We start from the raw sequence: 16,377 nt of genomic DNA, 5'->3' as shown, positions 1-16,377 counted from the left end.
GTGGCAGATAGGCTGCTTAGTGCTTCAAGCTAACCATTTGCTCTCTGCACAGAACTGAAGCACCTCTTGTGTGTGCTTTTGGCCTGTTGTGTGTGTGACTGACACAGACGGTGCCTCTGCAGGATGGACTGGCTCCATTGTGGGCAGCAGGGAGTGTCTGACGATCTGTGAGGGCCCTAATGGGATGCCAGCAGCCGTGCAGTTACTGTGTTGTAGCAGCACATACCCCAGGAAAAGAAACGGAGCAGCAGGACAGAGAGGGTTGCATGGTGTGATGTATGGCTGCACGTCAGGATCACACAAGCACTGTGAGCTCAGCAGCGTGCTGTGCTGGTGCTGCCCTGTGTTAGGTCGGGGTCAGGTCTGAGCTGCAAGGACCAGCCCTTAGCAAGGCTTCCTCAGCAACTGGGGTAGAAGGGAGTTTGCTCAAAGTTTCTGGACAGCCACTGATGTGGTTCTTAATGCCCAGCATTGAGGGCTGGTGTTTTGGGGTCACGCTTTTTTGGGGGGGAGGAGGACTACTTACTACTTCCCTGATTCTTTTAATGAATGGTCTGGGTTTTCTTGACACTGATTTCTTTGGTGTCTTGGCAGCACCTAAAGCTGCAAAGGGTCAGACTTGTGGGTTTTGGTTGGGTTTGGGTTTTTTCCTGGCAAAGACCGTGAGCTTGGAACATTTACCAGGCCCTCACTGGTGTCCTGCAGTGTGGACTTGGAGGAAGATTTCTATTCACGCTGCTCAGAGCCACTCGGTTACTATTTGGAGAGGGACTGGTCTTAATCTGTATTTTGAGTGACTGGCAGTCTGTGAAGTGGTTCAGGCATCTGGATGACTTCTGGCTGTAGAATTAACAGGAGGCAGATGTGAGCACAGTCATCCAGGCATCGAGAGGTGCAGGGGAAGAGCGTGGAGGTGTCAGAGCAGCCGATTGTTGCTGTGGTTGTAGGGAAGCTTTTACACCTTGCTGTTCCCATGAGAGGCTGGAGTAGCTGCTGCTCCTGTCTTGGTGCTAGTAGGTGTGGATTATGGTAAACATGTATTGCTGTACAGATAACATCATCTGCTTGTGATGTCCTAATCTGTGTGTCTGAGATGTGAGCACAGAGTTGAGTAGTTCACCAGCTGGGAGAAGATCTGGTGCTTCTCTGTGTTCATGGTATATTTCATTTGTGTGGATGTCTACAATACCTGTGACTTTGTTCAGAAAACCTTTGTTATGTTCTTCTAGTCTTGCCCTGAAGAAACAGTTGGCTGCCATGCTCGCTCTACCCCAGCGAGCAGGTAGGGTATTGGAATTCTGACAGCTACACTGTCTCCTGGTTCAGGAATGTAACAAGGTAGAGTGTAAATGGGCTGTTGAGGCCTGTGAAAGTTTTGGAGTTTGACCTTAAATATGTGTAGGAAAAAAAGCAGATGAGAAAATGGGGCTGATGCAGAATTATTTTTAAAGACAACCACCCAAAACTACATCACAGAACCCACACCATTGCTAGTTAGCTTGTTAATAGGATCCCGGAAGGGGGTGGCTAAGATGTAAGAAATGACTGTTCAAGAGGGATGAATTCATAACTGTTGAAGTTTGTAAGAGTTCGTCTGTCAGCTTCAGGGTTTTAACTCTGCTGCCTACTCACATGACTGTAGATGCTACAGAGAAGCTTTTCTCAAGTAGTTAAAGGAAAGGGGACTACTGCCATGTGACTGTCCTGTGAATCTTGGAGTATTTATGTCTTGAATGAGTTTGAGCGAAATAAAGGACTGGAAGAGATTTGGCTTCTACAAGTAGTTGGTTTATGGCTTAATCCTGGATGGCAACTGACCCCCCAAAGCCCTGTGGTCACCCTCCCCCCCCCTCAGGGGTGAGGAGAGAATAGGAAGGGCAGAAGTCAGAGAACTCATGGGCTGGGGTCAGGGCCATTTAACAGGCAGAGCAAAGGGAGGAGTTCATTCCCTGCTGCCCGGGGCAGGCATCCCCAGAGAGCCGGGCTCCATCCTGCGTGACGGATACTGGGGAGGGCAAACGCCAACGCTCCGGAGGTGTGTGTGTCCCTCCCTCCCCTTCCCCAGCACTGTGCTGAGCATGGAACATCCCTGTGGTCACTAACACTGCTTCCAGCACAAATCCAAACCAGCTCCTTACAATCTGCCATGGGGAAATTGAGCTCTATCCCGGCCAGAACCAGTACCAAGAAGGTACTGTGATTCGAAGGGTGCAGCACACAGTGAAAGGGGTGGGTGTGTTTTGATGGGAAAGCAGCATGTTGTTAGCTCTTTGTGGCAAGCTCTGAGAGTGGCAGAGATGAGTCTTGGTGGTGAGGCCCCCAGCTGTGGTTCCTCCTCGGCTCAGGCTTGGCAGTGTGGCTGTTGGGTGCTGTGGCACAGAGCGGGCTGGATGCCGTGCTGCTGTCACCCTGTGAAACGAAACCTGGTGTTTCTGCTTTGCATGTGAGTCTGCTCAGAGCTGCAGCCAGCCCCACGTTCGGGGCTGGAGTGCTGAGGGTGTTGCAGGCCCTATGGTTTCTTTAGCTGCTTTTTCTGTGGCCGCCCAATTTGTGTTTGAGCTGTTGAGGGGGTAGAACAAGAGGAGAACATGGTATTGTGGTGTTGCGCTGCCTGTGCCTGGCACTCTTGCCTTGAATAGTGGCAAGTTGTACATGGTGTTTAGTATTTTTTTTTACTGACAAGTAAGCTACTCTGGAAAGGCAAAGGGTAGAGAGGTTCACGTGAGCGTACTGCCAAGCCTGGGCAGGCTGAGCATGTTTTGCTGGGTCGCTGCCTAGGTTTCAGCGGGGAGGGAGTTGGTTTTCTTCCTAGTAGCTAGTCTAATGCTGCAGTTTCGATTTAGGATCAGAATAGTGTTGGTAACGCGTTGATGGTTTAGTTGTTGCTGAGTAGTGCTTACACTAAGTGAAGGGCTCATTACCTTCTGGTGCGCTGCTGGTGAGCAGTCTGGGGGTGCCCGAGGAGCTGGGAGGGGACACGGCTGGGACAGCTGCTCCAGGTGCTCAGCTTACCAACAGGGAGCAGGGAGCTGACTGGAGGTGATGGGCTGGGCATTGGTCAGTGCGTGGTGAGCAGTTGTGTTGCACATCACTTGTTTAGTATATTTTTTAAATAATTATTTTATCTTCCTTTGCTGTCCTATTAAACCATCTTTATCTCAACCCATGAGTTTTAACTTTTTTTTTACCTTTTTACCCCTTTACCATCCAGCTGTGGGGGAAGGAGTGAGCCAGGCTCTGTGTGTTCCTTTAGTGGCCAGGGCTAAAGCAGGGCAGTTGCTGTGCCCTTTTGTCATGTTTTAAACAAAGGTGCTGTAAATCCTGGGTGTTCTCATAAAGAAATCACCACCACCCCACTCCCTCCCCTTCCTCCCCCCCCCGCCAAATTTAGGTTGCTTTTTGATGGAGAGGCCTCCAAGCTGGGGAAGCTGTTTCTCCTGGCCCAGTGGGTGAAGAAATGTGCTGGTGAATTAGTGCCCGCAGACCTGCCCTGGGTCCAAACATGGTATATTGTGTTTCTTGTCTGGGAAAATGGGGAGGTACCTGTAGGATGCTGTGGGGGAGTCATGACCTGCCTGTACCAGGAGTTTAAGAAGGTAACCGGCATCCTCATGATGTGTGGTCAAGTATGGAAACATGTAGAGAAGACAGTGGTGTGATGTCTGGAACTTCCTTCCCAGACATTCATGGCCGTGGCTTATGACAGTTTTGGATAGGGCTCTTCTGGATTCTTTGTGTCAGGGAAAACTGGGTATTCTTCTGCCTTGAGTATGAGATAACAGAAAACACTTCAGCCTCTGAATGTGTGTGGGAGTGTTTCTGTTCCATCTGCAACCTTGAGTCTCTGGGCAAAGCAGGTACTCCCTACTCTTGGCTGTGTTTGGGCACAGGATGGGCCATGTACACACTCATCTCCTTGCCCCCCACCTGCATCGTGGTGCTTGATAAGAGCTTTCATGGACATGTCCAGCACTGATCCTGCTTCCTCAGGTGCTTCCAGGGACAAGCATGACATCAGAAACAACTGAAGAGGTTTAGAGTGTGGTGGCTTAGGGGTTTGCTGGGTAAAGCTCCCCAGAACACTGGTGACTCCTAATTCTCCTGTAACTCTTAATATACTTATCCAAGTTTCCTCCGGGCTTATGCCGCCTGGATTTTGGTGGTGTTTACTCAGGGAAACCCCTTCCAGGTCATATTGCTGCTTCTTGGCAGAGCAGGGTCTGCCTTGATGGCTCGCTCAGGGTCCAGCGTGGGCCAATATTGACATCTAGTGGCAAGCAGCGCGTTGCCTGGGCGCTGCCGGGGCACCGTGGGAGGAGGTGGTACCCAGGCACCTCTGCTCTGGTGGCACCAAGCGATGGTCGGGAAACACCCAGCCTGGCCACCTTGTTCCTGGCCCCCTGCCATTCACAGCAGATTTCCAGTGTGCAGAATTGGTGCAAAAGACAAACTGCTCTTTGTCTTGTAGCTGTGAGACGCTGGTGCCGTGCCTGGGCATTGCTTTCCACTTGTGACAGCCTGGTAGTGCTTGGAAAAGACGCTTCTTTTTGTGGAGCGGGGAAGAGCCTTCCCCAAGAGAGTGTGCAGGTGACGTTCCCCGGGCTGATGTCCCCCCAGCCCCGTTCAGCGCCCGCTGGCGTTGGGTGATTGAGCTGAAGCCACCCCAAGCAGGCACCGGTTCATGGCTGGGGGGCCCTGTGTGAACCAGTTCAGTGTCATAATGATGCAGAACTTGGGCTGTTGGGTTAAAACGGGCAGTAATTTTGTTTTGGCAGCACAGCATCTCATTTGGCTAAACGAGCAATTACCTTAGGAAAAGGATATTTAATCTTCAAGAAAACTTCCTAAGACAGTGGAACTTCAGCTGTGAGCTGTTCAGGTGTGCTTGCTCAGGCACACGGGCGTCTCTAACCAGGTGCATTGTGCTTAATGAACGCTGCCTGCTGATTACATTGGGAGACCTGAAATGCGTGCATTTCAATTGGCTGCCTGATTATCAGAGTAGTTAATCGCTTCAATTTGCATATTCCTCTCCTGAATGTGTACCTGAGGTTTGCACTAGCTGAAAGCTCCTTCGATAATAGCTGGCTTACCATCAGGCAGCAGTCAGCTGAGGAAAGTATGGATTGATACGAGCTCTTTTATGAGCCAGACTTCCTAACCCTGTGGGAAAGCTCTGCACGTGAGCCTTGAGATGATGCTCAAGGCCTGGGACAGCAGTGAAGAGATGGGAAGATGGGGAAAACAGGAGAGTATGTGTGTGTTTGGCTTGATGGAGTGTGGCAAACGTCTGTAACTTCAGAAGTGCTGGTTACTCCTTAGTGACTGACACAGACTCTCATTTGTTTCTTGGTGTTTAGTGATGTGGGCAAGAGGAATAACAAAAACTCCAATAATTTAATGTTTTTATAATTGTTTTTTTCCCAGGTGGCTTCTCAACAGTGTTTCTGGTCCGTACGCACAGCGGGATACGGTGTGCGCTGAAACGAATGTGTGTCAACAATGTGCCAGACCTCAACATATGCAAGAGAGAGATTACAATTATGGTGAGTAGCCAGGGATTTGTAACTGGAGAACATATTAATTCTTAATATATCTATATACACACACTGGGGGTCTCTTGAATCGCTTCTAGACTACCTCCTCTTTTGCCCTCGTGGTCCTGATTTTGCACCCTTTTTTCAGAAACTAATGCTGTAAAAAGGCTGTAGTAGAGGTGACAGTGCTTGTACAGTCAGATGTGACATGAGCATTGCCAAGTTCCACATGCAGTATGGCTCTGAAACTGTGGGTGTCTTCATTGGGAGCACCTGCAGCTGCTCATGTATGATAACTTGGTGACAGTTCACTAGGGAAGTTGTGGCTGTTTCCAGCTATTCTTTAATAATTGAGACACAGTGTTTCAGTGTAGCTTAGGAAGGGCACGAGTAGTCTGGTTCTTCCTTATCTCCTCTGCATTGAGGCTCCAGCTATTGCTACTCCACAGCATTGTCTGGGAATGCAGCAGTTGGGGTGTTTACACTGTCTGACAAGCAGCATATGAATGTTCTTTTCTGGGCAGGAATTGCTCAGTGTTTGATGTATCCCATCACTGACACTGCTGCAGCGAGGAGCTTATGTCTCTGTGTGTGGCACAAGCAGTGGATGTGGGGCCAGGGCTCGGTTAACTGGAAACCATAAATTGTTGTCTGAAAACTTACTCTTTTCTGTGTTTAATTTTTTTGTGCTGAAGTGTAATGTGGGTTTCTCTTTCAGAAAGAGTTATCTGGGCACAAGAATATCGTGAGCTACCTGGACTGCGCCGTTAACGCCATCAGCGATAACGTCTGGGAGGTGCTCATCCTCATGGAGTACTGTCGAGGTAGGAGTCAACCCTTGGCTTTCCAGAGTGAATGTGGGGAAGAGGTTTGTGTTCATCACCTGGGACTTTTTTTTTGTGTTGCTCACTTAACATAAAAGGTTAATGTGTCTTGCAGCTGGAATACTGTTGGCTCTCTGCTTGGTGGATGCTGAGCATGACATTACTGGCATGGAATACCCACTTTGGCCAGTTCGGGTTACCTGTCCTGGCTGTGTCAGCTCCCTGGGTGCCCCCCACCTTCCTGTTAGCAGGGAAATATGAATAACTGAGAAGTCCTTGATTGCTTGGCAACACCTGAAAACTTCAGTGTGTTATCAGCACTGGTCCCATCCCAGCTCCCAAACAGACATTTCCCTGGCTGCTAGGAAGGAATTAACTCTACCCTGGCCAAAACCAGGACAGCAGTAGTGCTCTGGTCCTGCTTGGTAACACAACTTTGTTTCAGGCAATATGTAAGAACAAGTAGCTTCTAGATTATTTGTCACTCCACCTCACAGATGCTTTGGAATAAACTTGCTGTTGTGGGTGACTGCTGAAGCTTACCTAAAGTGTGAGGTAACCAGGCAGTGACCTCATGAAACAAGGTGATGGTTAACCCAGATGGGCAGTGATAGTGGAACAAGTGCTCCAACTACAAAATAAGTATTTCTAGACTAGAAAAAACACCCACCCTGTTGTCTGTGAGACTGGAAGAATGCTTTCAGTTGACGTTTTAATTGCAGTGGAAGAAGCAAACACTACAGCTTGTGCACTCTGTAGCACAAGGAGCCAAAGATAAAGTCGTGAAGGGGACAAGGATGACTTAAACTGATGGTTGTGCTTTTGGCCCTCTGCTCTGCTTGTGAGGATGAGTGTGTCTGCCCTTGTGGGAGATCACTTGTGACTCCGTATGGGTGGCACTCCTTCCTTCGTTATGGTGGTACCTAGCCACGCGGGTGGCAACTGTCTGGTGACTTGACAGAGCTCAGCTCCTCTTTCTGAAGGCACCAAGGCCCTGCAGACACAGAGTCTTGCCTCATCTGCTAACATGTGAGCTTGCTAGTAGGAAGAGCTTGGTACCATCTGGTAAAATTACTTCAAGAAGCAGGGAGGTAATGATTCCTAATCTTGCTGAGAAACCTGTCAGGAAGCTAAAGGTCTTTCTCAAAGGGTGGATTCAGGGAGCTTTTTTTTATACCTCCTCTGTCTTTTTCCCCTCTTTTTTCCATTGTTGTCTCCCAGGGAAACAGAGAGTGTCTAGAATGAGTTAAATTGTGTCCAGCTGGCTGACTGAGTTTTGGCTATGGATCTAAATGCAAGTGACACTGTTGAGGTAACATCTTTGTGTGATGTACCCTTATGACAATCAGTCCTGAGTGGGTTTTGTTAGTAGGGACTTGTTATTTTCCTTTGAGACAGTGTTTGTTTTTTTATCTAGAAGGCTACAAGAGGAAAATGAGGTTGGTTTTATTTAAGCACCATGACTATGGAAAACTTCCTTGCATCTTATTTGTGGACTTTCTGCATGTAGATAAATCTCTACTTTTGTACGTGATAGGCAACAGTAAAGAAATAAAAGTGACCTTGCTGTTTCTTTAGCTGGGCAAGTTGTGAACCAGATGAATCAGCGCCTGCAGACCGGCTTTACTGAGGCAGAAGTGATGAGGATATTTTGTGATACCTGCGAAGCTGTTGCCCGGCTGCATCAGTGCAAAACACCCATTGTTCACCGGGATCTGAAGGTACAACCTGCCTGAAGGGAAGCTGTGCTGAGCTGGGGTCAGCCTCATCTCGCAGATAACTAGTGACAGGACAAGAGGGAATGGCTGCAAGTTGTGCTGGGGAGGTTTGGGTTAGAGATGGGAGAAGTCTCCTCTCTGAAAGAGTGGTTGGACATCAGAACAGGATGCCCAGGGAGGTGGTGGAGTCACCGTCCCTCAAGCTGTCCAAGGAAAGGTTGGGTGAGGTCCTTTGGGATGTGGGTTAGTGAGTAATAGAGGAGGAGGAGGGGGGACTGTTGGACTGAATGATCTTGAAGGTGTTTTCCAACCTCAATGATTGTATGAGTCTATAAAAAGGAATGTCTAGGTTAGAATCAAGGATTTTCTTAAGGACTGAGAGTGTAGGAAGCACTTCACTAAGACTGCCTTCTGCTAGGGGGCTCTTGGTGCTGGTGGAGCTGTGTGAGGAGAGACTAAACCAAAGACATGACTTACTGCAAATGCCCACCAGTCGACTTTTCTGAAGACTGTACTGTTTGTGTGTGTGAGGGTGTGTAGTAACAGTCAGCTCAGAAAGTAACACCACTGCTTGTGTCTAATGTGTCCCTGGGATGTTTTCCTTTCCAGGTGGAGAATATCTTGTTAAATGACAGTGGGAACTACGTTCTCTGCGACTTCGGCAGTGCCACTAACAAGTACCTTCACCCCCAGAAAGATGGTGTTAATGTGGTTGAAGAAGAAATTAAGAAGTAAGTTCAGTTACTGTGGTAAGCAGTGGTGGTGCCGCTCGGAAGCACCGTGTGTTGCTGTGCGCTGTGTGTGTCTCGCTCCTGTGAACTGGGTTTCTGGTAGAATTTGAACTGGCGTTGACATAAATGTAGTAAACCAGCAGTGTTGTTTGGCAGCATAGGCTGCTTCTGTTCAGTCACAGGCTGTTTCTGCAAAACTGAGAGTCTTATGGATGAAATTTGGGAAAAAGTGCTTGTTTTGAATTTAAATTGTTCATATACATATGTTTGGCTACTGGCCATTTTAGCACTTCAATGTTTCAAATTAGTGTATTTTAACACAGCTAAAAGCATGAGAGAAACAACTGATGAAAATAAGCATTGGAAGAGTTCATGTGGAGTCTTAGAGAGTAAGGTCCGTGTTCGTTCTCCTGAGACTCACCAGAAGAATAAGTCAACTTGTATTACAGGCATGTTGTTGGAAAGATGTATCAGTTTGGGTTTGTGCCTTTGGGCTAACTACTGCAGAAGAATAAATACAGGCTGCTTGTTCTCCAAGTTATAAGGTGATTCAGGGTGGGTTTTCTTAGCTCTGAAGAGTACTTTCACTGCCAGTTCAGTAGTCAAGCTGGCAAGTTAATGTTTAGAAGGGCACGTTCTGCATTTTCAGTATGCACTAGGGGATGCTTTGAGACCCGTACATCTGATGCTTCAGGTGACTGGTTATTGCAGTATCCACATGAAGGGACAAACTAGGTGGGTGGGAGGAATAAAAGCAAATTTTACCAGGCTTGATATTTACTCTTGTGTATGGTGATTGCTGTGTTAAGACTCCACATATTCTCTGTGATGCTGCAAATGCAATAAATCACTTGTGTTGAGTCGGACACTTCCAGGTGGGTGTCTGGAACCTGGGTGTAAATGCTGTGTGCGTGGCAGGGGCAGGACAACACACTTCCAGCTTGGAGGCACGCTGCTTATCTCTGTCCTGTTCTGTTTCTGACCCGCTAGGTACACCACACTGTCATACAGAGCGCCCGAAATGATCAACCTCTATGGAGGAAAGCCCATTACTACCAAGGCAGATATCTGGGTAAGCAAAAATCAGGTTCTGTGAAACAAGGAAACAATTAGGAGCAGGGTGAAATGGAATTAATTAGTCTATGCTGCTTTTAAAGTGAAATATATCATGCAGCTATACAATGCAGAATATGGTAAGAGCATCTTTGGCAGTTATGTTTTCTGTAGATAAAGCAAACTCCATGTGTGATGGTCTGGGATTTCAGGGGAGATGATTGAGAACCTTCTCCTTGTTGTGGTGTGGATTGCTGTGTGAGAGCCAGCAGTGATTTCCTTTGGAAACCCATTGGCAGCATGGTGAGGAAAGGTGTCTTGATTAGGTGATGTAGAGTGAAGTGGAAACGCTAGTGGTGTCTCTGGGTGATAGGACTGCCCTGATTTTGGTCGTTAGCTGCCTAACCCGGGAGTCAGTGTGGAATAAAGCCTTTCAGAGCTGCTTTATTTATCAGCTTGTCACACCAAAAGCTTCTGTGTGACTGCATCAGCCTGAGCTGTACCGATTCGCTGCCTGTGGGTGCTGCTTTGTTGTGTGAAGCCTTGCCCTCCTCTCTTCACACTGCCTGTGTTTGTGTTTTGCAGGCACTCGGCTGCTTGCTGTACAAACTCTGCTTCTTTTCACTTCCCTTTGGAGAAAGTCAAGTTGCCATCTGCGACGGAAGCTTCACCATCCCTGACAACTCCCGATACTCTCACAGCACACACTGCTTGATACGTGAGTATCTGGGCAGCATGGCCATTCTCTGCCCTTGTACGAGACAGAAGAGCCCACTGACGTAGGGTGACTTGGATGGGTGCTGCAGACTGGCTGGATTCTTGGATGAACACTGGGAAAACTGTTCCTTGTTGCTCCAAAGTGTGTATTATCTATGGAATCTCAGGCCATTTATTGTATTGTCTGCCCAAGCTGTGCTTAGGTGAATTCGAAGTGCAAGGTGTGTGGGGAACAGTAAGGGTGCTGAGCTGAGCTGGGGAGGACTCTGTAGTATTTCATGTTTGTAACAAACCAAATCCAATAAAGTCTGTGCAATGCAAAGCATTGGACAGGAACTCTGGAAAGAAACAGAGAGCACAAAGAGTGTGAAGCTGAACCTTGGGCAGCAAGCTCTGAGGCTAGCAATTAATCCCTTACCCTTACAGGATCTGGTGTTTACAGTATTGATGACTGTTTTCAGTTGTCTGTCTTCAACTCTGAGCAGGTTAATTTGAGAGAGTGGGACTAATACAATCCAGAACAATTCAGGAAGTGTGAATAGAAACTTCTAAAATTCATTTCTAAGTAATGAATGAGTTGAGCACATCATTTCTGCTTTTATATGATAGGAAATACCAAATCCAAACAGCTTGTTTGAGTGTCCATTCACAGCTGAGAAATGGTAGTTACCACGGGAAGTGTTTGCCTTCTGCAGATAGTAACTGGCAAGAGGAGATAAATTTTGCAGTTATTAAATGCAGCTTCTCTGTGTCACAGGCTACTTTTAGAGGCATATGGGTTTTAATCCTGTCTCCTTACAAGCATGAACACTGATTTATTAAGATTGAGTGAGGTGCGGTGCCAAGACGAGCGCTCCTGGCACGGAATACACGTGGGTGGGGAAGAGGCTCATAATGTAAACTGACTTGCTTTCCGTTTGGAATGGAAGCCAGGAAAAGCTGCACTTGGTCATAAAAGGTATTTCAGGGACTTCTGGCTGGATCCCAGCTCTCTTACAAGGCAGGGGTGGGGAATGACAGGCTGAGCCTTCTCCACCTCGTAAATCCGATCGTTCTGAGTCAAGTGGCAGGATGATGCTGAGGGTTCCGCTCCCCTTAATGGTGCTGCCACTGACAGCTGTTGTATGCTTGGTTTGTAAAACCCTTTGAAAATAAAACTTGCTGTGCTGGCCAAGTGATAAGGACTGAGAAAAATGGTAAGATCTGTCTAAATTTATATTAATGTGAAAAAACGTGTAAGATTTTCTTTTTAACTAAATGCTGTTTAAGGCTGGCTGCACTGCTGAGCTGTTCTGGAAATGCAGCTCTGGTTCTCTCATCACATCTGACAACTCCACTCCTGACAGGTTGTTCATTTTGTTAGTAGCCAGAGACTTTTTAAACAAGCTAAGCCTCCAAAAATACATCCTTCACTGTTTGTTTGGTTTCTTACATCCCTTAGGCAAGATGTTTTGGTTATGGACTCTGTCATACTGTAAGCAATACAGAGTAACTCTGATGTGTGTGAAAAACACCAGGCTTCCTAACGTGGGAAGCTAACGTGTGAGGGGCATGAGAAGCTGCTTGTCTGGTCAGGAAAAATCCTTTCATCCATGGAACTGCATTTTTTTGTTGGTAGATGACAGTGTGCTTAGCCAACTAAACCCGCAAGACAGAAGGCGGTGTGGGGCCGTAGCCCCATGCAGTTAGATGTACCTGTGAACCTTCTATTAGCTACGCTGCTTCCCTTCTAACAGTAGAAGTTTCTAGTACTAGGAGTGGTGCTGGTGTTGTTTCTTTCAAGTTACTAATTGCTGCTGCAGCTCAGCCTCCCATTCCACAGCTGGGGGTCAGAAAAGAGTGTTGATCTTCACAGTTACATTGGACCTTGGGAACTTCTGGACTTGACAAAAAATAGTTTTAAATGACCAAAACCACCTAAACTGGGGGGGGGAGGTGGTGTGTGGTGTGTGGCAGAGCTGCTGCATTTCTTCTTGCTGGTAGTGTGCTGCCTCGCGGGGCTCTGACACCCAGTGATAACCTGGTGTTACCAACTGTTGCAGGATACATGCTGGAACCCGATCAAGAACAGAGACCTGATATCTTTCAAGTATCTTACTTTGCCTTTAAACTTGCCAAAAAGGATTGTCCGGTGTCTAACATCAACGTGAGTAATGTTTGTGTTTCCTGTATGCTCAGTGTGGTTTGCAGGCAGCACTGAGAAGGGTCTGTCACATCAGCCAGGAACCATTCTTCGGTTCCCTCGTCAGCCTTGGAGCAGAGTATGCCTCAGGTTGCTGTTGTGTGCCTGCAATATGAGTCTCTAAGCAAGAGACTCTTAATTTTGAGGGCAAAGCCTCATGAATTGTATTTATACAGCACCAGTCCCTGAGTCGTGGGTTAACTGTTACTAATCTCTTGTGTACGATGCAGTTAATGGGAAAGATACTACAGAGCTTCAGCTGGTTGCCAGTCAGGTTTAATGTGTTAACAGCAGTGCCAGTGCATAGGAACAAATGCCAGTTAGGTGAGCTGCCTGCAGAGGAGTAAACTTAGCAAGAACCCTGTGAGTGCCCTTAGCACTGATCCCTTAGGAGCAGGTCCGTAGTGAATGTGAGTGTTGCTTTTCTGTATGCTTAGATTTTAAGAGGAAACCTTTATGCACTGGCTGTCTGTCAGTCAGGGTGAAATGTCAAGTCATTTGAAAGGCTTTGCATTACATTCCTGCAGCGTGTGATCAGGAGGTGCAGTACCTCTACTTGCCCTCAACACTTCATCCTAAAACACAAGTGTGTGAGTTCATCTTGCCATGTGGGAATTTGGGAATTGGCTGTGTTATTCATGGAGGAATAATATCCCTGCACATGGGTGGCCTGAGAATCTGACTGTCCCTTGGACTCCCCTGCGCATGCAGACAGGAGCTGCCTGCTGAGGTGGCCCTTTGCCCCCTGGCAAACGCAGGCAGGTAGAATGCCTGTCCTTCCTCACTGGAGCATTATGAGAGCAGTAAGAGTCATGTCCTGCTTGCTGCTGGTTTCCTCTAGCACCCACGTCCACCTTAAGAGGAGCAGCAGAAAGGTTGCTCAGAGACACCCTGACCCTCCCTCCCAAGGGTGAGGAGAATGTCACAGTGAGTGTGACAATGTGTCAGAAAAGGGCTGCAAGCTGTCCCCTGGCTTGGGCAGCCCTGCATTTTTGAAGGGGGAGTCAGAAATACGCCCATCTCTTCCCTAGACTCTGGACTAATTCCAATACTGATGGTAGTTCTCAGAAGCAGTATTTGATAGTTCCTAACTCTGTCTCCACTATTTGTTGTGATTTAGATTTGCATTGTTTCCCTAAGGAGCTAATGTGTGTGGAACTGGAGATAATCCTTCTCCTCCTCCTTCCCCCCAGATCACCGTTTTCCTTGGTTAAATGCTGTCTAGGTGAAAAACAGTTTGTCTGAGATTTGATCCATGAGTTAAGGACAGCAGAAGCCTAGGGGCTGAATGGCTTTCTGAAGGGGGAGATGGCAGTGGAGGAGCTGTGTGGGTGAAAAGCTGCTGTTGTTTCATCCAGAGGTTAGGCTTTGATTTAGCTCTTAAGCTTGTGGCTAAAGCAAGGCTCTGTCCTGGGCAGTTAGGAGGGAACATGTGGAGGAACTGTACTGATTGTGGATAGCTGGTAGCATGTAAAGGGAGGGAGTATTTGACAAAACAGGGCAGTAATGTCTTAATTTTACTCTTGCAGCAGATAAGGCACCTTTAGAGATGCTGTTAAATTAAAACACCTCTGATCTAAAGCTGTGAGCATTCTGCATGAAGCCTTCTCACATGGCAAACTTGCACTCAGGTTTTTCCCTTCAATATGTAATGGTTTTTTTCTTTCAGGATTTCGTTGTTTTAATTTATTCAAATTTATTTTTCCCAAGAATTCTCCTGTCCCTTCAACTCTTCCTGAACCCATGACAGCTAGCGAGGCAGCTGCTAGAAAAAGCCAAATAAAAGCAAGGTGAGCAGCATGTGTGGCTTTACTGCTTGGGTTGTTTTGCTAATGTTGTTAAGCTGCACGTTTGTCTGAAACCTATTTTCACATCCTTGTTAATAAATGAAAAATCATCTTGGTAGCAGAGGGCACTACAAAGGTAAACTGCAGCTCTGAGAGCTTCGAGTCTCTCATCCGATTCCAGCCTGTTGCTGTCTTCATTGTGGTGGGAATCCACTGGGAGAGACTGAGAACCTGTTTTGTGGTGGGTGTTTCTCATCTGCTGTATCTTCTCCTAGTGTGACAAGTGAATCTTGCAATAAGGCTTTAGTGGCAGGTGAGGATAACACAGCCCAGGTAAACTAGTCGTAGGAGTTTTCTTCTACTGTGCAAACCCCATCTGACAGAAAGTCAGTGGATTTTGTCATTTCAGGAGTTCTGATCTTTATACCTTTCCTTGAACTCTGACTTCATTAGCCTGGTGAGCGAGAAGCAGATGAATGGGCTCGTCCAGGCCGTGCTCGAGCTGTGTAGATGTGTCTGTGGGTTTAAGGTCATGTCATGATCTGGGCAGCATTGTCTTTGCTGGCTCAGCTGTCCATTGGCAGCGTGCAGAGGGCTGAGCATGGAGTGTCTGTCTGTGAAATAATGTGTTAAAATTGGATCTAAACTTCCTAGGGAACAGTAGGAGGGCTCAGGTTTCCCTGATGCCCTACCATCCCACAGGTCAAGGCAGATAGTGTCCTGATCCAGTATGGGAGGAACTGGAGAGGTGCTGGGTGCAGGTGCTCAGTTGGTGAATGAGTGGGGGGTTTTAGCCAGTTGGGCTGATCTACAGCACATGAACGCTGTAACCTGGGAACAGGCTTAAAGCTCAGAAGTACCGTGGCTTTGGGAGTCTTTCTTACCCTGGCTGGCAGCCACACAGCTCTGAAACACTGCAAGGAGGATGCAGGTGTCACGGGCATTCTGTGAGTGTTATGGCTGCTGCAGGCTGAGCCTGGAACACGTAGGTGTGGGTTGATTTAACAGATAAGGCTTGTCTTAATCAGACTTGTCTTAATCAGGAACGGTAATCGTACCTCTAGTCACAGGGCTGCTGACTCAGCACCACACTTAACTCTGACTCACAGCTGTGAGTGGGATTCCATCCAGAGCCTTGGCAGTGAGGATCTGGTGAGTGGTTCTGTCTGTCCTTGGCAGTGAGGGTCTGGTGCAGCTCCCTCATGGTGGGCTGCCACAGCCACATGCCTGGTGGCTGCTGTGGGCCATGACTGGAATTACAGGAGGCAAATTTAAAGGTATTGAAATCCAGGGCAGAAGTGCAGCAGCACATGGTGAAGCCATAACTAAGCTATGGAGAGACATGTGTCTAATTTGAAGAAGAAACAGTCGTCCTGTTATAATCAAGTCTCTTCTGTGGGAAAACTTGTCGTTTCAGAATAACAGACACTGTTGGACCAACGGAAACCTCAATTGCACCACGACAAAGACCAAAGGCCAACTCGAGCACTGTCACTTCCAGTGTGCTGACCATCCAGAGCTCAGCCACTCCAGTCAAAGTACAAGTTCCTGGTGAATTCGGAAATCGTGGGCAAAAAGGTAAAGTACAGTCTGAGGATGGGCACACAAAAAGGAGATGATTTTGTATTTTGTTTCCCCCCCTCTCTAGGAGGGATGACATAAAATACAAACTCATCTGCTTTTTTATGTGCTACAACCCAAGTCTTTGTTCTTTCTGAAAGACTAAATGTGCATATAATAGCTTTGACCATAGTTGAATACAAATTGTTTTGCAGTGAAGGTATTTTTGTGCCTTGCACTGATTTCCAGCTAACTTTCCCACTGAGGA

General features: G+C 47.4%; 1 protein-coding gene across 1 annotated transcript in view; it reads left to right on the top strand.

The window, feature by feature from the left end:
- The window catches only part of BMP2K (BMP2 inducible kinase), a gene marked incomplete at its 5' end in the record, with an annotated part of 51,206 nt that overhangs the window by 15,306 nt on the left and 19,523 nt on the right, over positions 1 to 16,377 (top strand). Inside the window, 9 exons of the mRNA XM_084266844.1 lie at positions 5,428 to 5,546; positions 6,256 to 6,361; positions 7,940 to 8,082; positions 8,689 to 8,810; positions 9,801 to 9,882; positions 10,449 to 10,581; positions 12,623 to 12,726; positions 14,473 to 14,552; positions 15,967 to 16,127. Coding sequence (XP_084122970.1) covers positions 5,428 to 5,546; positions 6,256 to 6,361; positions 7,940 to 8,082; positions 8,689 to 8,810; positions 9,801 to 9,882; positions 10,449 to 10,581; positions 12,623 to 12,726; positions 14,473 to 14,552; positions 15,967 to 16,127 — 1,050 coding nt within the window. The remainder of the gene's footprint in view (positions 1 to 5,427; positions 5,547 to 6,255; positions 6,362 to 7,939; positions 8,083 to 8,688; positions 8,811 to 9,800; positions 9,883 to 10,448; positions 10,582 to 12,622; positions 12,727 to 14,472; positions 14,553 to 15,966; positions 16,128 to 16,377) is intronic.

The sequence above is a fragment of the Gallinula chloropus genome (genome assembly GCF_964237585.1).
Source record: "Gallinula chloropus genome assembly, chromosome: 7".
In the NCBI taxonomy this organism is placed as follows: domain Eukaryota; kingdom Metazoa; phylum Chordata; class Aves; order Gruiformes; family Rallidae; genus Gallinula; species Gallinula chloropus.
The sequence above is the reverse complement of the archived record's forward strand: the minus strand, read 5'-3'. Positions and strand labels throughout refer to the sequence as shown.